This window comes from Erithacus rubecula, assembly GCF_903797595.1.
Source record: "Erithacus rubecula genome assembly, chromosome: 11".
In the NCBI taxonomy this organism is placed as follows: Eukaryota; Metazoa; Chordata; class Aves; order Passeriformes; family Muscicapidae; genus Erithacus; species Erithacus rubecula.
This window is the reverse complement of record NC_136663.1, coordinates 8,529,110-8,554,522: the sequence shown is the minus strand read 5'-3', so window position 1 is coordinate 8,554,522 and position 25,413 is coordinate 8,529,110. Positions and strand designations below refer to the sequence as shown.

Genomic DNA, 25,413 nt, shown 5'->3' with positions numbered 1-25,413 from the left:
AATAAACACAGGTGACAATGGTGGGACAGGTGTGATCGTGGAGTGGGGGTGCCTGTGCCATGTGGGCAGGGCTGGGGGGGCTGCCCACTGCTCCCATCCCCTGGCCACAGCCCCTGGCAACCACCCAGCATATCCAGTGCTTTATTGACCAGAAACAGCAGCGAAAAATACAGCAGTGTCCGTGTGCCCACACCCCCATGCAGGCTGGCATTGCCCAGCCCTGCTCCACCACTGTGCCCCACCCCGGCAGGGTGGGGCTGGCACAGGGAATGCCAAGGAGGGCACTGTGCAGGGGAGGCTTTTGGCATGGGGCAACCCCATGGTAACTCTGGAGTCCTCCCCCTGCCTTGACTGATGATGGGATGGGTGTGGTAGGCCAGGGTGAAGGTTTGGGATGGGTGGACAGGAAAGGGGGTACAGGGGTGTCTGGGCGTGCCGTCATTCCTCCATGGGGAACCTTCATGCCTGCAGTGCACAGGGCAGTGTGTAGGAGGGCAATAGGCAGGAGGCAGCTGCCCAACCCAAGTGTCTCTGCTGCCCACACCCCTATGGCAGCTTTTGGGGCACCCCCTGTGACACCCGAGGGTGCCCCCTTTACCTGAAGAATAGGAAGGGGAGATGGGAAGTTGGGGAGTGGGCACAGGGTGTCACTTAGGCAGAGGTGGGGATGGAAGGTCCCAGCCTGCTGGAGGGGGATCAGCCTCACCACACCGAGCACTTGTGCACCGGGTTCATGGGCGAGTTCTTGGGGCAGTGGAAGACCCGTCCAAACTCCTCAAACTGTGAGACACTGCCCAGGACCCTGACAGGAGAGGGCAGGACCTCAGAGCTGGGCACCCCCTGCCCCCTGCATGGCTGCTGTGCACCCCACTCAGGGCACATGCTCACCCTGACCCCTGCAGCAGGGATATGCCCAAAGCCTGCTGGCACAGCACTCCAAAGGGTGCTCATCCCACTTTGCACAGCACTGCCAGCTGTGGGGAAGGCTGGCACCCACCCTGCCCCTAGCCTGCCCCATTTTGGGAGCCCGCAGTACCTGTAGTGCTCCGGGGCGTGCTTGTCTGTCAGCACCTGCAGGTAGATGGACTGGGATCGCCGCTTGATGCACCAGTTCTGCAGGGGAGAAAGGTTCCATGGACAAGCCTCATGGGGCACTCTGGGTCCTGGCAACCACCAGGGCATGATGGCCCTTCTGGCTGCCAGGGATTGAGGGCAGTGGTGCCCTGGTTGAATTTGTTATTGTAGGGTCTCCCAGGAGCTTGTGTACATTGTATAAGTGGGTTGGGAGAGCGTGGAGTCATGTTTGTTATTGTAGGCTCTCCGGGGTTGTAAGATGCCTGACTGCAGGGTTCCCTAAAATTTTGGGATCATATGTATTTGTTATTGTGGAGCCTCTGGAAGTCATTGGGGACACACAAATTTATTATTATAGGGTCCACAGGAGCAACGGGACAGTGTGGGGTGCTCATTCAGGGCTGAGCTCTGTACCCTGAGCCCAGGCCCTGCTGATGCAGCTAAGCCCAGCTCCTGGCCATGGGCCCTGGGTCCCCCAGGCCTCTCTCCCCCTCCCTTTGGGCCATACAAGGTGACCCCCCTGCCCCAGTACATGTTACATGTGAGGAGGACAGGGGCTCACCTGGGCAAAGGCGATGAAGAAGAGCTGGTCGTGTGTGTATTTCATGTGGTGCAGGGGGTGCTCGGGGCCGTGCTCCCTCACCCACTTCTGGTAGGCCTGGAGAACAAGGGGTGTCCTCAGCATGGCCTGGGCACTCCCCCAAACCCACCCCCAGGCCCCAGCAGCCAGCAATCAGGATCACGCCCAGGGCTGGGGGCTCTCCTGCCACTCAATAGGGATGGCATAAGCAGCTGCCCCAGGCTGTGACACCCAGGGTGGGGGGACACTTACGTAGTAGGCGAGTTTGAGCCCCCCCATGTCAGCAATGTTCTCTCCCAGTGTGTGTTTGCCATTCACCTGCCAAGAGAGGAGAAACGACAGCATGAACACAGGTGTCCCCATCCCCACCCTGCTGCACCCAGTGCCCTGAGGAATCTCCAGGCTAAGGTGTGATGAATTGTTGGGTCTCAGGGCTGGGCAGGACAGGGTCAGTTCTCCTGCAGGCACCCAGCCCTAAGAGATGGAGCAGCAGGGACCCCACTGTGGGACAGTTGTGCCCTGCTGGGCACTGCCTGGCAGGAGAGAGGGGTCTCACCCTCTGGTTGTAGACAGTGAAGTTGTCGTAGAGGTTGACAATGCACTGTGCCTTCTTCAGGAACTTGCTGTACGACCTCTCTGTCCACCAGTGCACCAGGTTCCCGTGCCGGTCGTATTGTCCCCCTGCCAAGGCACCACCACCTCCAGTAGCCCCAGGGGCCCCAGGCACCTGCCTGGCTGCCTCACGCCATCCTCACACCAGGCAGGATACGGGAAGGACACTCACCCCAGTCATCGTAGCCATGGGTCAGCTCATGCCCAATGATGGTGCCAATCCCACCATAGTTCAGTGACCTGTTGGGTTGGGAGCAGAGCTGAGAGGGTGGCAGGCACGGGGGTGACCCCATAACATGGCAACCCCCCCAGCCATCCCCCAGTCCCCCACTCACTGTGGGAACTCGGGGTCGTAGAGGGTGGGCTGCAGGATGCCAGCAGGGAACACTGGGGACACAGGAGAACACTGCAGTTGGGTGTCACCCTGCCCTGTACCCACCCACAGCATCACACAGCACCAGGGGACCCTGGGCTTTGTCCCCATCCCAGATTCTTCCTGCTCCCACCCTGGGGGTGGATCGGGGGTGGGCAGTGCTTACCCATCTGGTTCTTGTTGGGCAGGTAGTAGGCGTTCAGTGCCTGGGGAGGCAGCAGCCACCTGCAAGGAGGGACAGCAGTGCTGGGCTGCAGGACACCCAGAGACACGGAAGTGCCATCCCTTTGCACAGCTGGGGACACTGCACATTCCTGTGCCCTTCTGCCTACACCCTATGGGGTGCATCCGGGCATGGGGACAGGGGACACTGGTGGCACCATGCTGGACCCCTCCATGTCCCCCAGGGCACGGGGATACCCACGCAGACTTGTCCACCTCCTGCCGGATCTTCTTCACCGAGAGCCTGATGCCAAAGGCGATGCTGTTGAGGATGTTCTTGAAGTAGGTCTTCTCATCCACCTCAAACTGGGAGGGCACAGCCACATCAGAAGAAATGCCAGCCCCAAGAGTGTGGAGGGCAAGCCTGTGGTGTCCTCCCACCCCTGTGAGCCTTGGTGACTGTGTGGATGTGTCCCAAGTGTGTGCTCATATCCCATTGCTGTGTGCCCACAGCGTCAGCTGCTTCTCTGTGAGGTCCCTGGGCCATGCTGGCACCCCCAGCCCTTGCCAAAACTGAGCTCTGGAAGCTGCAATGTGGGGAAGGAGACACCATCGCAGACCCCGGGGACTGTGTGGCACTGCCAGTGTGAAGCCCCCTGCCAGCAGGGAGCACAGTGAACACCAGCATGGGGCTTGTTTTGGGGGAGTATCTCCACAGACCCTGATGCAGATGTGGTGACCATCTTCCCCCACCATGTGCCCATGCCTTCACATGCTCCTGGGCTATCCCTTGCCTCATACTCCTTGTCGATGGCCTCTGGCTTCAGGAGGAAATCAGGATACCCAATCATCACCATCATATACCGGAGCTGTGGGCAAAATGAGTGGTGGGTTCAGGCCCTTATCCCATGTGCCCCTGTGCTGTGATAGGGCCAAAGACAGGAGAGCATGCAGGGGGGCCACTACCTTGGCCCTGGCTGCTCTCCGTGTCTCCTCATCCATCCAGTCCAGCTCATCCAGACGCTGGTCAAGGATGTATTTGATGTCCTCCACCAGCTGCTGCACCTATGGTGGATCACCATGATGACATGGCATCCCCACCATCCATCACCAGCCAGACAGCCCTCAGTGGGGGCAGTAGGCACTTCGGCAAGGTGATGGGAGATCATGGTGGCTTCATGCCCATAGGCAGCATCACCTACCTTGGCTTTGCTGGCAGAGGAGAAGTGCTCCTCGACAAAGAGAGCTCCCAGGGCCATGCCGAAGTGCTTGTTGGCCTGGCTCAGGCAGATCTTACCCAGCTCGAGCTGCTTCTCATTGCCCTCCATCTCCTTGGAGAGCTCGTGGATGGCATCACGGAAGGGGGTGGAGAGGTGCTCACTCAGCACCACCACGATGCGCCACAGCATGTAGTTGTGAAGGATCCTGTGACAGGGACAGCATCAGTCCTCAGCTTGTCCCCAGGCACAGGGGAGGGTGGGAGCATGTGCCAGGATGGGGACACCCATGCTCAGGGACACCTCTGCTCAGGGACACAGGGAGGCCATGGCTGGTGGGAGCACAGGGACAGTCTGGCACCATGTCCCTCCCTGATGTGTGATGAGTCTGGTGACCTCTAGTATGAGTAGCTCACCAGGTGCCCAGGCACAACCAGGATGCTGTGGAGCTCACAACAGTGTCTTTTCCCACAAGCTCTCCTAGATTTTCTGTGCCCAGTCCGACCTTCCCAGGAGGAGGGTCAAGTTGGGAAGTTCCAACCACAGCTGTCCTGTGCCCACTGGCAGGCTGGGAAAGGTGCAGGGGCACAGGGGGTGCCAGCCCCCTCACCTGCTGGGTGTCACACGGATGAGGTCAGACACCTTGTGCATGTAGTCAGAGGCCAGCAGCACCACCTCCTCCTCCTCTGAGAAGTTGTCATGGAAGATGCGGTCCAGCAAGCGCTTCCACTTGAGCTGCCAGGGCAGGCACTGTCAGAGGGGCATGGGGACCCCCACTCCACACCACCCTGGAGGGAACCCTCTCCAGGCTTTCCAGCCCCAAACCAGAGCAGTACATTTTCCTCAGGTGGATTTAACTGGGACAGGCGGTGGGCATGGAGCAGGGGGCACAGGCAGGTGGGGGACAGGGTGACAGGTGGCACCAGGGGTACTCACTGTGGGGGTGATGCGCTGCAGCTCGGCCAGGGTCACTTTGTGGTACATGCTGCCAACGTCCCTCCTCACGTCATCATACTCAGAGACTGTGATCTGTACAGGGTGGGCATGGCTATCACCATTCCCCTGCCCACCCTGAGGGTGGCACAGGGACAGTGCACTGGGATGGGGCACAGCTCTGGGGCAACAGGGCATCTCTGGTGCGGGTACCGACCGACATCCTTCCCACTCCCTGCCACAAGAACCCTCTGCTGCCAGTGGGACCCTGAGGGCTGATCAAAAGGTCCCCAAGGAATTGGGTTATCTGAGGAATGGGCACACATGTCCCCCCCAAGGTCCATACTGAGGTCCCCAAGAACTGGATATGGAGTCTACAAGGGCCCAGAGTGGCCTCAAGGAGATGAGTGGGGCTAGAGTGGTGTCCCAAGGGCTGGGACTCGGGTTTCTTAGGATGTGGAACTGGGTCCCTGAAGCTCTACCATGAGGTCCTCCAGAGAGGACCATGAGATCCCCAAATTCCAGGTATGAAGGTCCCCAAGGGCTGTCTGGGAGTGGAAGTCCCCATGAAGGGATTAGAATGGAATTGCTCAGGAGCAGATATGGACATCCCCAAAAATCTGTGACTGGGCTATCCAAAGGCTGTACACCCCAAAGGTCATGGCACACATCCCCTCACATTGGCGAGGTGCTGCTCCAACTGCAGGATCTCCTGGGCTTTCTGCTCCACATGCTCAGCCCCCAGGAGGGTGAGCAGTCGCTCCATGAACACTCGGTATGCAGCCAGGATCTGTTCAGAGGGAAGGGATGCTCAGTGTCCCCTGCACTGTCCTGTGTGCCCAGTCCCCAGCACTGCTGGCAGTGGGGTGCCCTCTGTATGCCAACCATGCTGGGTGCTGCTCCCTCTCCTGGTGTCCCCAAGGCATTGTTGTGCTCCCCTCACCTTCTCGCTCTCCTCATCCTGCCCCAGGTAAAGGGTCCGTTCGGGCAGGGTCAGCCCGTCCTGGTCGATCTGGGGGCAAAAGACAGGGATGGGGTGAGTGGAGGGAGGGGGGTTGTGCTGACCCTTCACCTTCCCCATGTCACAGAGTGCCCTGGTGTCCCTGGAGCCAAAGGATGGCAGTGTGTTGGGACAGCCCCGGCCATGGGCACATTGGTGCCTCAGTTTCCCTCCTGCTAGAGGCTGCTGGAGCTGCAACAGGCAGCATGCAACAGGCTGGGAGTGCTGGGCAGAAAGCAGGCCCCTGCTCCATGGCCTGCCTCAGGGTCTGCCCTATGCTGCCACCACTCTCTGCCCCATCCCTGCTCCCCAGTGTCCCCCAACCTGCCCATGGCCAGCCCCCCTCCTGTGCTGCAGCCTGCATGGTGAGCTGCATGGACAGCCTGGCTCTTCACACACACCCTGCTGTGCTGTAACCACAGGCACAGCCTCCAACCCATTCACACACCTGAGCACACTTGCACGGATGTGCACACAAGCACCCAGGTAACTCGCCCCTCTGGACACACACCTACGGATGCTCACATCCCTAGACACGCTTTATCCGTTTTACCCTGCTCTATGCACACACACACAAACACACGCACGCCCTCCTCTCTCTCTGTCTCAGCTTCCCTCAACTCACTTCTCCAGAGCCCCTCCACTCACACAGCACACCCACGGGCACCTCCAACCTTCTTCCCCCACCTCCCTCATCACCCCTGTCCCCTTTGCTTCCCCAGACGGGTGCTGAAACCCGCAGCCTTCACACACACCCTCAGCCCTCTCATACACCCTGTGCACTCACACCCATCACTCACTCACCCCAATCACACCCCCCACACCCCAAACCCTGACCCCCAGCCCTGGCTGTCAAACCCATCTCCCCCCCACGCCCACGGTGTCCCACCCCGGGCGCTCCCGGTCCCCGCTCAGCCCGCCCACCCTTTCCCTGGGACAGACGCTCCCTCTAGTGTCACACACGGAGCCGCCAGCGCGCCGCCCGTGCCCGCACACCCACTCACGCCCCTATCACACAGGGAACGGGGCTACTCGTCCCCACCACTGTGTCCCCCCACTGCCCTCGCCACCATCACCACCTCCTCCCCACCCCGCCATCCCCATGCACACCCGTGCCCTCTCTGCCCCTTCTATGCCCACCTCCGTGCCCATCGCCAGCCCACCACGGCACCCCCGCACCCACCAAGAGATTTGGCCAGCCGAAAAAAGTCCCCCTATACTCTGGTGGCACCACAGGATGAGGGACATGGTCCGGCAGGGGTGGGAAAGACTGACAAAGCCATGGAAAAATGCCTTGGCACAGGGCTGGGGGGTGGTGGGCATCTCCCTTCCTCTGCCTGGGGCTTGCCCCCTGTGTACAGATGGCAACCACAATGCCAAGGTGAGGGGCTTGGCTGCCAGCACTCTGGAGACCCTGGTGCCCTGCTGGGCTGTCCTCAGCACCCAGGCAGGCATCACCGCCTCACTCTGTACATCCCCCGCCGCTGTCCCCAGCCCTGTCCTGGAGGTGCCACCCTCACCCCAGGGCAGCCTGGCACAGGGGGCCCATGCTGGGAGGACAGGAGGGTCCCAGGGCCAGGAGGGGTCCCCACCCCAGCCATCTGCTATTGCCAAGCCCACGCACTGCGCAGGCACCCGGTGCCACTGCAGCGAGGACAGTGACAGCAGGCGGGTGCCAGCGGTCCCGGCGGCGGCTGGGGCAGGGGCAGCCACAGGGCCACCGTGCCCTCACCCGGATGACGTAGCGGGACGTGTTCCTCTCGTCCAGGCTGACGGTGAGCGAGAAGAGCACGGCAGCGCTGTACACCCCCTGCGTCTTGTAGAGCAGCTCGTTGATGTCCCTGCGCTCCGGCGGGGCGTCCCAGCCACCGCACTCCCCGATCACCTCCAGCATGGGCCGGGGGCCCAGCCGGTCGATCTCAGCCCGGTCCAGGCACGAGCGGAAAAACTCCTTGACCTTCCTCTCTGCCGAGGCGCGGGCCCGGCGGCGCACGGGGCGGCTCAGCAGCGCCCGCAGCTTGGCCTCGTTCTGCTCGGCCATGGCCCCGATGGTGCCGTACACCAGCTTGTCCTCCGGGATGCCGTGCCGCCGCAGCCAGCCGCCACAGGCGAAGGAGTAGAAGTCCTGGCAAGGGTCGATAGAAGCATCCATGTTGGCGCTCAGGAAGCGGGATGCCCGCAGGAAGGCCTTCTTCTCCTGGCAGCCCTCCAGGCAGTAGCTGTCCCCTTCGGCCGCCAGGTACTTGAGGACCAACATGCACGTCAGGATGACGCAGAGCCCCGCGGCAAAGACCAGCCCTGAGAGCAGACAGACCTCGCGGCGGCTCCAGCGGGGCAGCCCCCCACGGCGCTTCTTGGCCCCTGCGCCCAGCTGCAGGGCCAAGCCATTGGGCAGGGTCCCGCTCTGGTACTTGCTCACGTACTTCACCTCCTGAAACTCATCGTAGTGCGCTGTCAACGAGTAGGTCTTCTCCATGGCCGCGATGGGGCTCCCCAGCAGCAGCACGGGTGCAGGGGGCTCAGGGCAGGTGGAGGGCAGGCTCAGGCAGCCCGCAGGTCATGCTGGAGCCGTGCCTGCCACGAGGAAGTGCTGATATCCTGGTGAGTCAGGAAGCTCCTGGGAAAGGCAGAGGAGATGGATGAGGGGAGGTTGGGAGGAGCAAGGCCGGGGGGGTTGCTTCTTGTCGTCATTGCTACCTGTGTATCCATCCCCATGTATGTCCCACTGCTGGCACTGGGACTGACCATAGTGCCAGGAGCTTGGTGGCACCTCTACCCCATGGCTGTCCCCTCTGCCAGTTCCTTTGGTGACAGGGCAGGGTCCTGCCTGCATGATGGCAGGTTTCAGTCCCAATCTCACACCCCCCATCCACACAGTGCTCCACCCATGCTGGGTGCATGTCCAGGGTGTTCCAGTGAAGCCAAACTCAGCACCATGAGAATCTTTCCCAACCAGGAGGAGCACAGAGCTGTCAGCCCCTCTGGGTGGGGTGTGGATGGGGTGAGCATCTTGGGGAAGGGAGGGTTTGGGGAGGTTTGTGAGAGAAGGAGCTGGGTTGGGGTGCTGTGGGCTGGCTCAGGTGGTGTGGCCCGCGTTGGGTTGCATGGCGGCTGCTGCGCCATGGCGGGTGGTGTTGCATTGTGCTGTGTGGGGTGGTGGTGCGCCGTGTTGCATTGCGTTGTGTCAAATTATGGCGTGGTGCGTGATGTGTGAACAAAGTTAATTCCAGTCTGGGGGGAGCCTTGGACCCCGTGGACACCTCACAGCATTCCCCCACAATCACCACCACCATCACCCAACCCCTCTCTGCTGGCTGGTGCCCGACAGCAGGGGTGCCTGTCAAGGGTGACATGCTGGGGAGGAGGGGGTCTGTCCATGGAGAAAGGAGGGTGGGGACATAGATGGGCTGGGGGCGGGGGGCTTCAGAAGGAAACCCTGCTTCTTGCTTGGTGCAGAACGGTATCCGGATTTGCAGGTGGGAGAGGATGCGCTGGGGACAAAGAGCCGCTCGGGAGGTGGCCAGTATCCTCACAGCGGGGCTCCCCGCGCCCCCGTTCCTTCCTCAACTTGGGCAAAGTTGTGCCCCGCGCAGCAGCCCGGCATTGCCCGTGCCAGGGAGATGCTGCTGTCGGAAAGTTAGAGGGGACGGCAGCCGGCACGGCAAGGCGTGGGGGACCAGGGGGCTGCCCAGGAAGCTCGAGGGATGCTGCTCAGTACTCTGCCCGAGATGCTCAGGGGATGCTCAGAGGTTCGCGGGGGATGCTGCCCGCGATGCTCGGAGGACTCTGCCTGCCCAGGAAGCTCGGGAAGGTGCTTACCGGGATGGTAGGGAAATGCTCGGGTGGTGCTAGGGAGATGCCGACCGGGATGATGGCTTTGGTGCTCGGGGGCATTCTTGAGGGTTGCTCGAGGGATGCTCGGGAAGTGCTCGCCGGGATGATGCTCAGGATATTCGGGGGATGCTCGCGGAATGCTCGCCGGCAGGCACGGGGATTGCTTCCTGAGCTTCTCGCGGGGTACTCACCGAGGTACTCGAGGGATGCTGGGGGGATGATCTTCGTTCTGCAGCCCGGGAAGTACGCGGGTGCTCGGGGGTCGCTCGTCGTTTGCTCACCGAGATACTTGGAGGATGCTCCCGGGATGCTGAGGCGACACTGCCGGGATGCTGGGGGATGCTGTCCAGGATGCTCGGGGGGCCCTGGGGGCTCTCCCCGGCTCTCTCGGGGAGTGTCAGGAAGCTGCCGGGGGCTGGCCGGCCCCGCGCCACCCGTCCGGCTGCGCGCCCCGCGCTCCGCTCCGCGCCCCGCGCCGCGGCTGGCGGACGGCGGGGCCGGAGGGAGGCGGCGGGGCGGGGAGGGGGTGGTGTCTCCAGCCCGGCTCTCCCGCAGGCCAGGCTCCATTAACGAGATTATTATGCAAAAGAAGCAGCCCAGTGCCACCCGCCAGCCTTACCTCATCCCTGCCGGCGGGGAGGTAGGGCGGGGGGGTCCCTGGGCCCCTTTACCCGGAGGGCTGGCACAGGGCTGGCAGTGCCACTCCGCCTGGCATTCCCCGTCCGGGGACCCTGCCGCCACCCCCCGGCAGCCGGACACCCAGGAGAGGCACGGGTGGGCACGGCCGACGGCTGTGCCGGGAGCATCCCGGCGGCGCGGCACCCCCTCCCTGCCTGGGCACCCTGGGGCGCCCGTCCCGTCCCGGTGCCGTTCTGCCAGGGTGGTGCAAGGGGACAGGACTGTGGGTGGGCAGGAGACAGAGCCTGGAAGGCTCCGGGTGAGAGGGTGGGCACGGGGGTGGCACGAGGAGAAAGCCGTGCATTCAAACACACGCGAAGGTCCGGGAATATTAAACTGCATTGCAGATAAATCCCCAACATAAATATCGTGAGCTGCTCTGCCACGGGGGGGCCCAGCAAGGAGATTTATAGCCCAGCAATTCCCATGGTGGCCCCCTGCAGTGCCTGGCTACTCTGGTTCTGCCCATCGTGCTCTGGGGTGCCCTGCTACGCTCACCCTCCCATGCCAGCCCATCCCTGGGTGCTCAGAGAGGGCTCTGGGCCTCCTGGGTGCTGGGGAGGGACAGCATATACTGGGTGCTGTGCTGTGGCATGGGGCCCTGCATGTCATGGCACAGGTGGCTCAGGGATGTGGCACCTACTGTCTTGTCCTGTGGGCACTGTGGGCTGGCCCCAGGTGCAGCTCTCGATGCCTGGGGCTGCTGAGGCTCAGCTTTCCTGTGCTGGGGTGCTGGGCATGGCCTGGGCACAGTGCCTTCTGCAGCAGCAAGACACAGCACCACAGGCACAGGCAGTGGCACACATGTACATCACATGTACACCCACACACACTGACATGCACCAGCACAGACATACACTCTGCCTCCACACACATTCTCACACTCAAGCATTCACTGCCATCCACACATACCTTGGCACACTGAATAGAAACTCAGGTGTTGCAGCTCAGATTTCACGGGGCACACGCCAAGGCAGAGAGAATCATGAATCCCACAAGAGAGACACCCCAGGTTTGGGCATCCCAACCAGCCAGGTATCACCAACCCCAGTGGGATGCAAGGGCACCCAGTCAGGCTGCTTCACGGGTGGGCACAGGGAATCCAACCCTGCTGCCCATGAGGGTGTTGGCTGGAAGATAGGGGCATGGGACTGGGTGCATTCCCCAGCCTCCCCATGCCTGCACTTACCCAGCCCTGAGATACACTTCATACCTTGGTTAGAGTATGATGGATGCACATGGGGGGTGGGGAAAGACCTGGTGATATTCACAGCCCTGGGTATTGCTCCAACAGGGCTGTAAAAATTAAAGGCGTGTGGATATAAAATAATGGATAAATCTGAGCTGGCTGCAGAGCGCTGTCGTGTCCCGCAGGTGTTGGCATCTCAAAAAGCCAGGGTACAGCAGGTGCGGGATGGGCACCTGTGTGTAAATATGGGGCATCAGGCAGGGCCTGCACCCGCTTCCAAATGCTGACTTTCCCAAAACAACTTCACTGAGTGCCCTGAGAGGATGTGCAGGCAGTGCCAACCTCTGGAACTGCGAGGCAAGAAGCTGCTGCTGGAGCTGGGATGGAAGAGTTTACCCCTTTGCAGGCTGGGCTGGGGGACAGGGCAGCTGCTGCTGGATGCTCAGCCCACGCACGCCCAGCGGCAGGATCCCTGCCATCAGGCCAACACACCCAGAGATGACCAGGTGGGTGTGACAATCCCGTGGCCCAAAGCTCATCTGGCCCCGAACAGGCCCCGGGCAGCACCCAGCTCGCCAGCCCCACTCTGCCCTGCCCATCCCGCGGGCCACCCCGCCGGCATCCTCATTTTCCCCAAGATTAGCCGCGGCGCGGGAGCCTCCGCGCATCGCCAGCAGGTGACAAATAAGATTTTTCCACTCTCCCGAGCACCCGGCATGGGTCTGTCATTGAAAATGCAAAGCAGCGCGGTGCCAACCTCCGCCACCCGCTCTCACCTCTGTCAGCCCCTCAGTGCTGAGCACACAGCCAGATGAACCCCCCCACCATCACCGCTGGACCCCCGCTCCATCGCCGTGCTCCCTCGGCAGTGCGGGGGTGCAGGGCACGGTGCCTTCACACCCAATAAAACAGGGCAGGTTCCCGGGGGGTTCTTAGAGGGGTGCCGGTTTGGGAGGGTCAGCCTGGGTACACCCACCCAGTACCCACAACCCTCACCCATGGACTTACCTTTCCCAAACCCCTCAGTCCCCCTCCACCTCCCAAAAAACCCTCGGTTCCCCCCATCTCCAAACTGGTACCCCATTACTGCGGTGCCCCCAGCCCAGAGCAAGGCACTCCCCCAGCAGCCCCCAGCCCCACTCCCCCCGGATGCCGCCGCGTCTCCCCTCCGCTATTGTCAGAGGGTTGCCTCTGCCTCTGTCTGCGAAATTAATTCGGAGGTGGAGAGGGAGAATTATGTAAAGTGTGGTTATTCTGGAGCGGCGGGGGAAGCGCGGCTGATGGCAAAGTGCCTTTTTGTGTGTTTAATATGCATTTTTTTCCAGCGGTGCATTTTCAGGCGGGTAATTTGCTGTCTTTTCAGACCCCGATCAGTATCATTTCTCCGGCAATGACAGCTTTTATTTGCACTGAAATGAATGCTGCAAAATTTCCAAGAAATAGCCGAGGCCCTGTTGGCTGCCCACCCCCGCAGGGCCGGGGCACGGGCACCCACCCCCGCAGCCCCCTGCCCACGGCCCCGCTTGGCAACGGAGTCCTGGGGTTCTGGTGTGCCAGTCTGCACACCCCAAGTTCCCCCTGCCTGGAGCCCTGTGTGCACGAGATTGTCACACCTAGGGGTGGGTATACACACCCACACCAAGGTGTGTGCACATACAGACACTCCTTGTGCATGTGCACAGCCCCCAGCACAGCACCCCCTCCATGTGCACATGCACACACACATCTCTCTCCTAGTTTATGTATACCCCTGCCTGACCATGTACACACACACACACACCCCTTTTGTGTGCTAGTGTGCCCCCTCCCCACTTTGTATCCCCCCCAGATCTTGGCATAGCACTCCTGATCCAGAGCTCAGCCAGCCTGAGGGTTTGGGGGTCCCCCATTCACCCCGCTCTACCCCAGCACAGCCCAGTGCTCAGGGAAATCAAGGCACAGAGGGGCAGGCACAGAGGGGTGCTCTACACAGCCCCTTCCCTCTGGGCACAGTGAGGGGTGGGAGTCTGGAGGAGATGCAGGGGTGAGTGTGATGGTTTATCTGCACCTCTGGCTGTTGGGAAAGAGGAAAAATGCTGTTTGTGTAGGTGTGTTCTGCGTGGGTGTTGCGTGCCAGAGCTGGTTTGCTGGAGCCGCGCTGTGAGCGTGCGGTGCTGCCTTTGCAGTGGCCGTGATGCTGCGCGTGCACACCTGGCTGTGCGCGTGCACACCTGGCTGGGCAGGTACACACCTGGCTGGGCAGGTACACACCTGGCTGTGTGTGTGCACACCTGGCTGGGCAGGTACACACCTGGCTGTGTGTGTGCACACCTGGCTGGGCAGGTACACACCTGGCTGGGCAGGTACACACCTGGCTGTGTGTGTGCACACCTGGCTGGGCAGGTACACACCTGGCTGTGTGTGTGCACACCTGGCTGTGTGTGTGCACACCTGGCTGGGCAGGTACACACCTGGCTGTGTGTGTGCACACGTGGCTGTGCGTGTGCACACCTGGCTGAGCAGGTACACACCTGGCTGGGCGTGTGCACACCTGGCTCTGTGTGTGCACACCTGGCTGGGCAGGTACACACCTGGCTGTGTGTGTACTCACCTGTTGTGCATGTACACATCTGGCCATGCCTGCACACATCTGTTGTACGTGTAGACACCTGGCTGTGCCTGTACTCACCTGGCTGGGCATGTGTGTGCCCGTGTCAGCTCCTGCCCATGCCATGATGAAGTGTCTGCAGCTGTGCCATGGGCATGTGTCCACATCTGACTGGGACAGCAGCCCTGACTGTGCCCAGGCCCATGTGGCCCAGGCGTGACATGAATGGTGTTGCAGGGTGCCCAGGCATGTGCAATGCTGCAACCCCTTGCAATGCTGTGGGGGGCTGCAGGGTCTTGAACCTGGGGCCCCATATACCCCCAGCCCCGGGTCCCCATCTGTAGAGGTGCTGGTGCCTGGCATGGCCAAGGTTAACTCTGCTGGAGCCCATGGGCACAGTGAGGGGAAGATTTAATTTAATGAAGTGTGAGGCTTTTTATGGGCTTTTAATTACGTGGTGATAATTAACATTATAGGCCTCCGGGTCCTGCTGGTGCCAGGCTGCCCTGTGCCAGCTTCCAACTGTTTGTAAATAAATCCCACGGGATGCACAGTGCACATCCCAGGGCACCCAGCTCCTGCTGCAGGGAGCAAAGCCAGCCCCAGCCCCCTCCTCCCCAGCCAGGGCACACTGCAAAATGTGGGTCTCCACCATTTTCCCCCCACCTGCACCCAACCAGCTGGACTTTTCCAGCCCTCTGGCTGACCTGAGCTGCCAGCCAGCAGCGCCAAGTTTGGTTGAGAGCAGGCTCCCTCCTGGAGCCCAGCCTGGCCAGGAGCAGCCCCCTGTGCTGGGGCTAATAGGAAGCAATCCATCAGGCAGCACTGGGCACACTGCCCACCCGCCAGGCACCCAGTGGATTTATCGTCCAGCACCCAGGCAATTTCCTGCCCTCCTCTAATCAATAAGAGAGGGCAGGGGGCAAGGCCAGCTTCCCCCCTGCAGGTTATGATGTGTGTGGGGAAATAACAATGCCCCAAGAAACAGGTCAGGAGACCCAGGTGTGTGGGTATGGATCCCACAAATCATTTCCCCATTTCCTGCCAGGACCAGGGGTCAGCACCCATCGGAATAGGGGACCACAGATGAAAGCATCTGGCTGGCCCCCATCCAACAGCACTGGGGGGACTGAGCAAGATCCAGGGTGCCATACACTGCAGCCATTAGGGCCAGCACCCGGCTGCTTCCCCCACCCACCCAGCCTCACACAGGGAACCCAGGCCTCCAAGCTCCCCTCCCCCAGCCTTTCCCATTTAATTTTTCCTAATGAAAGGCAGGAGGATGGCGGGGAGCTGGGGCACCAAGGTCGAGGCTGCCTTTAATCAATCCCCGCTGCTGGCTGGGTGCCCGGAGGAGCTGCCGGAGGAGAGGATGGGGGCTGCGGCAGGGGAGGAAGGACAGAGGGGTTTGCAGGGTGCAACTAAGGGGCTCCCAGCAGCCAACTGGGGCACCCAGTGCTTGCCCCCCCAGGACCCTGCTATGCCCTATCCCAAAGAAAAGGCACCGTGAATGCACCATGCTGCCCGTCCAGCCCCAGAGCTGTGCTGGGATCCTGCCAAGGCAGCTTTAACCCTCTGCAGGAGACATCCCCAAAAACCAAACCCCCTACCTGCACCCACCTCTCTCTGTGGACCACCCTCTTTGCCCACCAGTATGGAGACACTGGGACCATCCTCAGGCTCAGGCTGCTGAAGGCACTGGGCAAAGGAGTGTGCAGGGAGCCAGGGGGGGAGCTGGGGGTCACCTAGAGCTGGGTGCTGGTGACAGCACTCACCCCGTGCACCAGCACGGTGGGGCCCAGCCCGCGGGTGAGCAGCTCCAGCTGGTGCAGGTACAGCGGGTAGAGGCTGGTGTCGGCCGGCGGCCGCGGCAAGTACAGGAAGCGCACGGTCGGCGCGGGGCTCTGCTCCAGGACCAGTTTGTTGGCAGCACGCACGTACTCATCTGACACTTGGGTGGTGTTGGTCGGGAAGTTCACAACCCCTTCCTCCTCTTCCTCCTCCTCCGCCGGCCCTCCCGGAGGCCTCTGGCAGGTTTGCCAGTGCAGGTGGGTGATGGCATCCCAGGGCACCAGCTGGATCTGGGCCTGGATGCGCAGGTCCTTGAGCAGCTGGCGCAGCTTCTCCTCCTGGGCGTGGGGCATGGTGCCCGCCTCCACGCAGAGGAAGAGGCGCAGGCGGGCGCGGCGCCAGGCCCGCGCCATGTTGAGGACGCAGGCCATCTGCAGCAGGAACAGGCTGCAGGTGTCGGCGTAGCGGGCGCTGTCGGGCCGCAGCAGGTTGACGGGCCAGACGTGGATGGTGGGCGGGGGGCTGGCGGCCCGCCGCAGCTCCCAGGCCTTGTCCAGGCTCTCCAGCTGCCGGGCCAGCAGGACGTTGCGCAGCATCTTCAGGGCGTCGGCCACAATGCCCACGTACTCCCGGGCAGACAGCAGTTTGGGGCTGGCGGGTGCCCGCAGCGGGGGGAAGCCCAGGGGCACCTCCTCACGGGCGCTGGTGAAGGCAGGGTGCCGGGCTAGACCATCCTGCGGTGCCTCATCGTCGTAGAAGCCCAGCACCAGAGTGTTGGGGCGCATCCCGCCTGCCAGAGAGATGGTGGCAGCCCAGCTAAGCAGAGGCAGAGGGCTCCACCAGCCCTCCTGGCACTGCAGGTGTCAACAAGCCACAGCTTGACTTTGGCATTGCCCACCCTGCCGATTTCAGACCCCTCAGGATCACACCTAGGTATCTCCAAGACCTGACTCTATTTTTGCACTGCCCACCCAATACCTCTCCCACTTAGCTTTGGGACTGCCCATACAGGGTGCTTCCAAACCCCCTGGCAATATTTCATCCAGGTGTCTTCAAGCACCGCAACACTCCCAACAGTGATGCTTCCAAACCCCAACTTGCCTATAGCACTGCTCACCCCAGACGCCCCCAAGAGCAAATTTGGCTCTGGCCTCGACCACCCAGCTGCCTCCAAACCCCTTGGCACTTCTCAGCCCACAGGGGCAGCAGGATGGACCCTCGCCTATGTTCGGATCAGGCACCACTTACCAAGGCCAGAGGTGAAGAGGAGCTGCCGGACGCCGTGCCGCACTGAGGGTGCAAGGGTGAGGCTGACAAAGGCTTTGACATTCAGTTTGTCCACCAAGCTCAGCCACGAGTCCTGCTGGGGCTGCAGTGGGTCCGAGGGCAGCATGTCTGGGTGGGGGGCAAAACCAGCATCAGTGGGACAGATATCCCATAGTGGGGCTAACCCTGGTCTCCATCCCTACTGTAAAACCCTGTGCCTACCCCAGCACCCATGAGATGGAGAGGGGGATGCAAGTGCTCACAGAGAGAAATATAAAATTATACATAAATGTATTAAAAAAAATAGCAGCCCCATCCCCACTCCCCAGTTTCAGGCCATTAGTCACCACAGCAACAGCAGGGAAGGGGGAACAGAGCCTGTACATCAGCCATGATGTGTGCCAGGGAGCGCACGTGTGTGCAAACCAACACACCAGAGGGTGCAAACACCCCCAAGGCACCTGGACACACATCTGCAGGCAAGGGGTGAGGATAGACACAGGCACACGTGTGCAAGGCTGTGCCAAGTGTGTGCCCATGTGTATGCTGGGTGTGTGCAGGTGCTAACCTGGCCAGCACATGCCCCACGTGCATGCCAACACTGACACACTCAGGAGCCTCGTGTGCACATGTAGGGATGGACCCCTGTGCACACACTGGATAAGTGTGTGTGAACAGGAGGCATGGGACAAATACAACTCACTGATGTCCCCTACAGCAGCCAAGTCCAATGTGCCACATGTGCTCAGAACACTGACATTCCCCAGCCATCAACTGTGCAGCAGTTGTCAACACAAGAAGCCTGGGAGCAGCCTGGCACCACAGCAAAGTGCAGAGGCACAGGAGACAGTGCAGCTCCTCACCCAAGTCCTGCAGCTCCACATGGCCCAGGACGTAGAGGCCGCTCTTCTTGAGGTCATTGACAAAGTCGATGAGGCGGGCGCTGCCTCGCGGGTTCTGCACCATCAGCAGCATCTGCGGGCGCCAGAACTTGACGTGGTCCTTCCGCACATCCAGCATGAGCAGGTACTTCCGCACCTGGAGCATGGAGACAGAGAAACAGGTGAGGAACCCTTCTCGTTTCACCAAACCAGCCCCTGGGGATGCCAGTCCTGAGGACATGCTGCCCAGGACACAGCTGAGCTGCCACGGGGACACCAGGTTTTCACCTTGTAAGGAGACAACAAGAGGACAGAGCTTACCTGATGAAAGATGAGGGCCTGGCTGATGTAGCCCCAGGTGCTGCTGGGTGAGAGGTAGTGAAGGGCAAGGAGGAGGAGGAGGAGGAAGCCCAGGCTCGCCGAGGCCGACACGGGGCTGATGAGGAACATCATGACGCAGCAGCCTGCGATGCCCAGCAGGCACGTGTGCCACGTGAAGTACTGGAAAGTGGGCCTGCAGCAAGGAGGAGACACCTGCTGTCAGTGGCGCCCATGCTGCCTGTAGGGCACAGCAAGGGGTGCTGTGCCAAAGGCCCACATCACCCACCCCCAGTGATTCCGCTGTGCCAGCCCAGGGCACGTTGGGCACCCCATGCACTGAAGGAGAAGTTATGGAGAGGAGATTCTATCTCCCAGGGCACTGAGCAGCCTGTTGCTGCCAGCCCTGGGCAGACAGGGCAATGATGGCCATGGGGCTGGCATTGCCCTGGCACACCCAGGTAGCATTGGCAGTGCATGGCAGTGCTGGCAGCCATGGTGCCCGCTCATTCTCGCACAGGGAGGCAGAGGCAGGGAGTCGAGAAGCTGTTATTTTCTCTAATTGCTGTTTTTCCTGAAAGGTAATTAAAATCCTTTTCCGCTGTGCTTGATGGAGACCTCAGTGAGGGGAGGGAGGAGGCAGCAGATGTGGGGTGGGCAAGGGGTGTGTTGCTACCCATCCCAGCAGGCTCCTCCCAGGCACTGATCCTGCCCCACTCTGTGCCAAGCCAAGGAAGCAGCTGGGCAGGGTGGATGCTACCAAGCTACAGCCTGGCACAGGCATCATCTCTGCCTTGTGAATGGAGATTCCCAGGCAGTGCTGCCCAGCCCTACTCGTGCAACACCTCTGCCCACCTGGGGGACTCTCCCTGCTGTGGACTCAGCATCCTGCACTGAGGGCAGTGGGCATCTCCCAGCAGGGAGATCAGGCTCCCCCCGGCTATTCCCTGCACCTCAGATTTGGGCAGCGGCACCAGCTCAGCCTCACACCAGAGTACCCTGCACCCCAGACTCAGGCTGTCTGCCACACATAGTCCTTCTTCCTGGAAGATATTTTCTCCTCCTTCCACCCAGAATTCCCCTTCCTCCCTCCCCCTTCTCTGTTAGTTTAATTAGTGCTAATGGAAAGTGGGCTCCATCACTGCTTGGCAAACTGCCCGGGGGATGCCGGCCGGGCACAGGCTATAAATTACCTCTGGAAAGCCTAAGGGGAGGGGGTGGGTGGTACCCAGTGGTGTTGGATTTATCTGTACCCACTCAGCAAAGCAGTGCCAGTGCATGAGAACCGAGCCAAGCCAGTGCCATTCCAGGACCTGTCCCCTTCTCCCTCCCCAGGGATAGGGGTGCCTCTGCCCCTCTAATGGCCAGGAGAGGGGTGTTCAGCATCTCTCACCACTATCTCATCATAAATCTCAGGCACAGGGATGTCAGGGGAATCACAGACAGAATGGAGGGATGGGTATTTGCCAAGCATCTCAGCACAGCCTCTCTTCTCCCCTGTGCCAGTGGGTACCTGAAGTTAGGGGCCGAGGCCCATTCCAGTGCCAGGCAGGCCAGGTTGACAGTGGCATAAACCAGGAGGAAGAAGATTGTCACGACACTTGCAATGGTGTTGAGCTTCCCAGAAAAGAGCACAACCTGCAGAGAGCACAGGCTGAATGCATACCCTGGGATGGCACGTCAGGCCAAGCCATCCCCATCCACTTGGGGTGTGTCCTAGGGATATGATGGGTAAGCATACAGAAAGGAGTCCTTTTCCCTTTTTGTAATTTAATTTATGGGATACCTCCCACCTCAGGGAGGGAAGAGCACAACTGCAGCAGGACACCCAGGGCAGGGGAACTGGGGGAAGAATCCTGAGGGGTAGGAGGATGTGCTAGGCTCCACAACACCCAGCCCAGGGGACAGCCAACCTTCACCCAGTGAGGCCTGGAAAGAAGCATCGCTGACAAACTCACCTGCACCATCAGCCAGGAGAGGATCACTGCCATCACTGGGTTCCCACTGGCAGATGTCTTCTTGGCCAGCGCCAGTGCCCGGCCTGCAAGGCAGAGCAGGGAGGTTGGGCTGGGACACCCCAGCAGGCAGCCACAGGTTCAACCATCAGCCAGGAGTCCCATCCCCACCCTGAGTGCTGGGGCGGGGGCAAATTCCAGGGCATGCAGGTGACCCAAATGGGCACACACCCACCCACAAACTATCACCTCCACACCAAGAAGGGAGTTTTCTGGTGTCAGGGCTGATCCCCAGCAGGGACAACCTGCTGAGTGGGCTCCAACGAGTGCCCATGCACTCTGGGCACTCACCAAAGAGATCATCCCGGGCCAGAGCATACAGGATGCGGGATGCCCCAATGAGGTTGCTCATGGCTGCGGAGAGAGTGGCAGCATAGATGCCCACAGTGACCAGAGGTGGGAAGATACTGATATCACGCAAGAAGCCATAGTCTTTCTGCAGGAGGATCCTGGAGAGAGACACAGACACACTGGCATCTGTCTCAGCCCAGACCAGCACACCCTAGCACCAGGCACACCCTGGCATGCAGATAGGTGGCCATACCTGTTGCAGGTGGCACACATGAGGAAAGCCAGCAGGTTGTAGACGAGGTAGGTGAAGAGCACAGCAGAGATGGTGCCCCGTGGGATGGAGTAGCTTGGGCGCTTCAGGTCTCCTGTGGGCAGATGCAGGCAGCATTAGTGCCCACAGGCACAGCACACCCCTGATCTGTCCCAGCCTCAGCTCCTGTTCCCAGTGCCACCCTGCCAGGGTGTCCATACCTGACATGTTGGAGCCTGCCATGATGCCTGTGCAGCCATTGAACATCACTGCAAACACGGAGCTGAAGCTCATCATCTGCCCGGTGGTGTAGTCCACATCATAGTGACCTGCAGGACACGCAGGCAGGGGCTGTCATGGAATGTCCAGGGTGGCACAGCCCCACCACAGGCCCTCTCATCCATGTCTCCACACACAAACCACAGGAGAAACCACCCCACAGCACCTGCTCTGTGCCCACAAGCTGTCCCCACCCTCCAGCAAGCCCCATGTGATGTGGCAGTGCCAGGGGCATGGTGAGCACAGGGTGGGGGAAGCCTCTCCTCACCGCCCAGGTTGTGTCGCAGGGTTTCGAGGGAGAAGCCGGTGAAGACGCCGTTATCGGTCTCATTGTCACTGACATTGGGCAGGTGGATGGGCACCTTCAGGGGCCGTGTGGCGAAGAAGCTGACAAGGATGGTGCCCAGGACAGCTGCGACGATGAGGAAGATGAGGAAGGTGGCCTTGGCGTAGATGGAGGCACCCACGAGGCACACGAGGAGGCACAGTGCCAGCAGCAGGGTGCCGTAGAGCAGCTCGTACCAGTAGCTCTGGGGCAGGACGTGGACTCCTGAGCCTGTTTCTTGCCCTAGGCAGAGACAAGTCAGGATCAGCAAGGCATGGAGGAGGCATCACTGGGAGCTGAGAGCTACCAGCATCGTGTCAGGCATGATGGGCACCAACTGGCTGGCCAGAGGGCTGGGTGAGCCATGGCTGGCTCTGCTGGCATGGTGCTTGGCATGCCTGGCACAGCACTAGGGCTGCTCAGTTAAGGGACACCTGCTGTCCCATGCCACCAGGCAGGGCGGTACTCACCAGGAGGGATCCCAAAGCTGTCCACCACTGCCTCCACCAGCCCCAGCACATAGAGGGCACTGCCACACACATTGGCCAGAAAAAACATGATCCCGATGCTGCCCCCAAACTCTGGGCCCAAGGCACGGCTGATCATATCTTGCTTGAGTCAAGGGAAGATGTCAGCAGCATGAACCACCATCAGATGCTCCCACCCATCTCTTCCAGGCCAAGAGGGCCCCAGCCTCAGCATGGCACCCCAAGGCCACTAGGTAGCCACAGTTTTGTCACCCACAGCAAAGGATACAATAGGCTCCTCCAGCATCCAGTGCGCCGTTGGTGGCAATGGCACACACAGACAGCACCGTCATGCCAATGATGAAATATGCCACTGCAAACATGGCCAGGGCCTGGTACAACCCAGCATGACCCACCACGAACCCTGCCAAGGATGGGAGAGGCCAGTATGCCCATCAGCTGAGCATGGACAACTTGCAGGACAGAGCCCCTGGGCACTGCCACCACACAGACCTCACCCCACTAAGGCACACAGCCACTCCCATCCCTGTGCCCACAGCTTCCCCCAGGACCTGCCAGCCCCTCCATTCCAGGGTGAGGATGCTCCCACCCCCCATCCACAGCAGCACACACAAGTGTCCCCCTCCCTCAGGGTTATCTCCATCTTCCACCCATGTCTGACCCAGGTGTGCGCAAAAACCAAACAAACAGGGAAGGGGCTCTGCTGCCGGGACCCCCGTGCCCTGCTGCCTCTCTTGCTCCCCAGAGTGTGGAGTCAGGAGCTCCCCACAGGGATCCCGTGGCTGCCCTACAACACAGCAGGAAGCAGAAGCAGTCCGGATGTCCCTGCCAGCCACGGAACCGCTCCCGGGGAGGGTGGATGGGTGTTCCCGAAGAAAGGGAGCCCAGAGCCCCCCCGCCCTGCCCGGACTGAAGGGAGCGGTCCCGGCTGGCGACACTGCGGGCAGGAAGGGGATGCCCGCGGCTGTGGGCGATGCCCTATCTCAGCCACAAGCCAGGCCACGGATGTGCCCGCGGGAGAGGCAAGGAGGGGTGACCGGGGCACCGGCACCGCAAGGAGCCCTTGAGGCGACAGACTGGGTTTGGGGGCACCCGCTGTGGTACCCAGAGACCCGCAGGATGGGTGGGGGTGTTGGTGGAAATAAAGGGATGCCCAAAAAGCATAAGTAGGAGGGGCTGCTAACCCAGGAGATCTGGGGGACGTGTGGAGTGTGAGGCAAGGGGAGAGCGGACAGAGAGAGCCTTGGCCCCTCAGAGTGGGAAAGTTCCTCTTCTTGGCAGCGTTCCTTTCCCTCCACCCGACTCCTCCCCTACTGCTCCGTGGTCCCGGGATAACAGCCCCGGGCAGGGGGGCCAGGTCTGCCAGGGAGACGCCGGTGCCGGCTGTGGGGCTGGGAGAGTCCGAGCCTGTGTAAAGACCCCAAGCAGGGCTGTGGGAAAGGAGCGAATGATGACAGGGGAATGTCCCAGGACCACCTCCATGGGCCAGCGAGGCACCCCGGGCATGCAGCCAACTCCCGCCCTGGGCTTTCCGTGGGCGGAAAGCGAAAGAGGAAAAGCTTTTCCCGTTCCCGGACCGGGGCAAACATTGCCCGCCCCCGCCTGCCCCGGGCCATGTTGGGGCACTTACCCCGTTCAGGGCTTCCCCAAAGGCTGCCAGCTGCCCTGGTCCATGCCCATCCTGCCCCCTACCTCTCCCGGGGGTCACAGTAACAGACTCATAACCCAAAGTGGGGGCAGACTGGGAAACAATACGTGTCCTTTGCACACATATAGAGGGACAGCTGAGTTCCGTCTGCTGGGGGACACCAGGGTTCTGCCCTTGGGACGCTGGCTGGGGTGCTGGAGAGAACTGGGGTGATGGAGCCTGGCACTGGAGGATGCCTGGGAAGCAGCGGAGTTCCAACACTAGGGGACAGGTGCACATGGGGGCACTAGAATCCCGTTTAGGGAAGGCACTGGGAAGACACAGAGGTCCTACTCCAGGAACACCAGGGTTTTGAACTAGGGACCCTTACGGGGGTCCCAAAGGTCGTAACTGCGTTTCTGTCCTGCAGGTTCCTGTCTCTGGGTCCTGAGACCCGAGCCCCCAGCCTAGTGGGGTCAGGTGGGGGCACACAGCACTGGGGCCCCCGCCCAGGGTGGAACTGAGCAGGAAGGGGAAGGGCACGGGGCCCCAGACTGTGAGCACTGGGGTACGCACTGGAGTGGAACACTAGCACTGCAGCAGAGACGCAGGCTCAGGAGAGGGCACTGGGAGGGCACCGGTGACCCAGACTGGGTGGCTCGGGGCTCCAGAGGCGGAGGCCCCGGGATTAGACGGGGGCCGGGCTGGGGGCACCAGGTAGAGCTGGTGACTCTCGGGGGGCCCCGGGCCGCGGCCGGGAGCAGGGGGCGCCCCGGGGGCGGCGGCACTCACCGAGGCGCAGGAAGAGAACGACGCTGAACATGGAGAGCAGCGTGGGTACCACAACGCCCAGGAATGTGGGCAGCTTGCGGGGGGCGGCGGCGGCGGCGGCCCGGCCGCGCTCCCGGCCCCGCTCCTCCTCGGCCGAGCCGCCGCACAGGCGGTACGTGAGCAGCGCGCTCCGCTCTGAGCTCGCCATGGCCCGGCCCGGCTCGGCTCGGGCCCCGCCGGCCCCGAAAATCGCCCGCGGCCGCTCCCGGCCCCGGCCCCGGCGGCCCCGCCCGCCGACCCGGTCCCGACCCGCCGGGCCCCGCCCCACACACGATCCCGCCCACGACCCTCCACTTGGGTCACGCCCCGTGACCGCGCCCCTCCGATAAGCCCCGCCCCATTGATAGGCCCCGCCCCGTCGTGCCCACCATCGAGGCCCCGCCCACAGACCCCCGCCCTTGTCACGGCCTCTGTCCCAAAATGCTCTCCCATATTGGTCCCCTCCACCGCCCCCCAAGCCCCACCCCAGCACCCCACAATGACTTCCCCGCCCGAATCAGTCCACACCTCCAACCCTCCGCCCTTCCGGGGTCTCCCCAGTCTGGTACCCGGCACTGTCCCCCCCACTCGCGGTCTCCGAACTCTCTCCACTCCTCCCCGTACCCCAAAACACGCCCCTGCATCGCCACGCGCCCCCTGTCCCCTACCCCCAGGTGGCCAACAGTCGGGCACCCCCGGGAACTCCGGTACAGCTCCCGCCCGTGCCCGCATCCCCGCCCCGCGGAGCTGCCGGCCGGGCTCGGCTGCCCGCGCCAATTACCGGACAATCGGGTCCTCAGGGGCACCGTCCCCCCCTGCCCGTCAGGTCTGGG

At 61.7% G+C, this 25,413-nt stretch overlaps 2 protein-coding genes across 3 annotated transcripts; both read right to left on the bottom strand.

The window, feature by feature from the left end:
* Positions 1–24: 24 nt before the first annotated feature.
* ECEL1 (endothelin converting enzyme like 1) lies at positions 25–10,445 on the bottom strand. 2 transcript variants are annotated; one of them, XM_079314767.1, is made up of 18 exons: positions 9,771–10,445; positions 7,684–8,568; positions 5,895–5,963; positions 5,631–5,741; positions 4,955–5,047; positions 4,629–4,753; positions 4,004–4,226; positions 3,768–3,866; positions 3,596–3,670; positions 3,064–3,167; positions 2,806–2,864; positions 2,602–2,653; positions 2,439–2,506; positions 2,211–2,335; positions 1,907–1,972; positions 1,637–1,732; positions 1,037–1,113; positions 25–802 (listed from the first exon to the last, which is right to left on the bottom strand). In XM_079314767.1, exons 2-18 carry the CDS (start codon positions 8,425–8,427, stop codon positions 703–705), a joined length of 2,286 nt encoding a protein of 761 aa, XP_079170893.1. In that variant the 5' UTR covers positions 8,428–8,568; positions 9,771–10,445; the 3' UTR covers positions 25–702. The 2 variants fall into 2 exon arrangements, with proteins under 2 accessions (XP_079170893.1, XP_079170892.1); XM_079314766.1 differs by having other exon boundaries at positions 9,977–10,445.
* Positions 10,446–14,666: 4,221 nt separating this feature from the next.
* Positions 14,667–24,828, bottom strand: SLC12A9 (solute carrier family 12 member 9). Its single transcript, XM_079314765.1, has 13 exons — positions 24,563–24,828; positions 22,412–22,546; positions 22,126–22,263; positions 21,599–21,898; positions 21,273–21,380; positions 21,055–21,166; positions 20,802–20,959; positions 20,454–20,536; positions 20,009–20,133; positions 18,499–18,691; positions 18,160–18,334; positions 17,279–17,425; positions 14,667–16,820 (listed from the first exon to the last, which is right to left on the bottom strand). The coding sequence occupies exons 1-13, from the start codon at positions 24,747–24,749 to the stop codon at positions 15,985–15,987; spliced, it is 2,697 nt and encodes an 898-aa protein (XP_079170891.1). The 5' UTR covers positions 24,750–24,828; the 3' UTR covers positions 14,667–15,984.
* Positions 24,829–25,413: the final 585 nt, after the last annotated feature.

What these genes read in the sequence shown, in the direction of transcription:
- SLC12A9 (XM_079314765.1), bottom strand. Translation starts at nt 24,749, where the DNA reads ATGGCGAGCTCAGAGCGGAGCGCGCTGCTCACGTACCGCCTGTGCGGC. An exon ending in GGCAGGCTCCAACATGTCAG is followed by an intron (nt 21,167 to 21,272) that starts GTATGGACACCC and finishes ATCTGCCCACAG; the next exon opens with GAGACCTGAAGCGCCCAAGC. An exon ending in ATGTGTGCCACCTGCAACAG is followed by an intron (nt 20,960 to 21,054) that starts GTATGGCCACCT and finishes GTCTCTCTCCAG; the next exon opens with GATCCTCCTGCAGAAAGACT.
- ECEL1 (XM_079314767.1), bottom strand. Translation starts at nt 8,427, where the DNA reads ATGGAGAAGACCTACTCGTTGACAGCGCACTACGATGAGTTTCAGGAG. An exon ending in TACGACCCCGAGTTCCCACA is followed by an intron (nt 2,507 to 2,601) that starts GTGAGTGGGGGA and finishes CCAACCCAACAG; the next exon opens with GTCACTGAACTATGGTGGGA. An exon ending in TCACTGTCTACAACCAGAGG is followed by an intron (nt 1,973 to 2,210) that starts GTGAGACCCCTC and finishes CTCTCTTGGCAG; the next exon opens with GTGAATGGCAAACACACACT.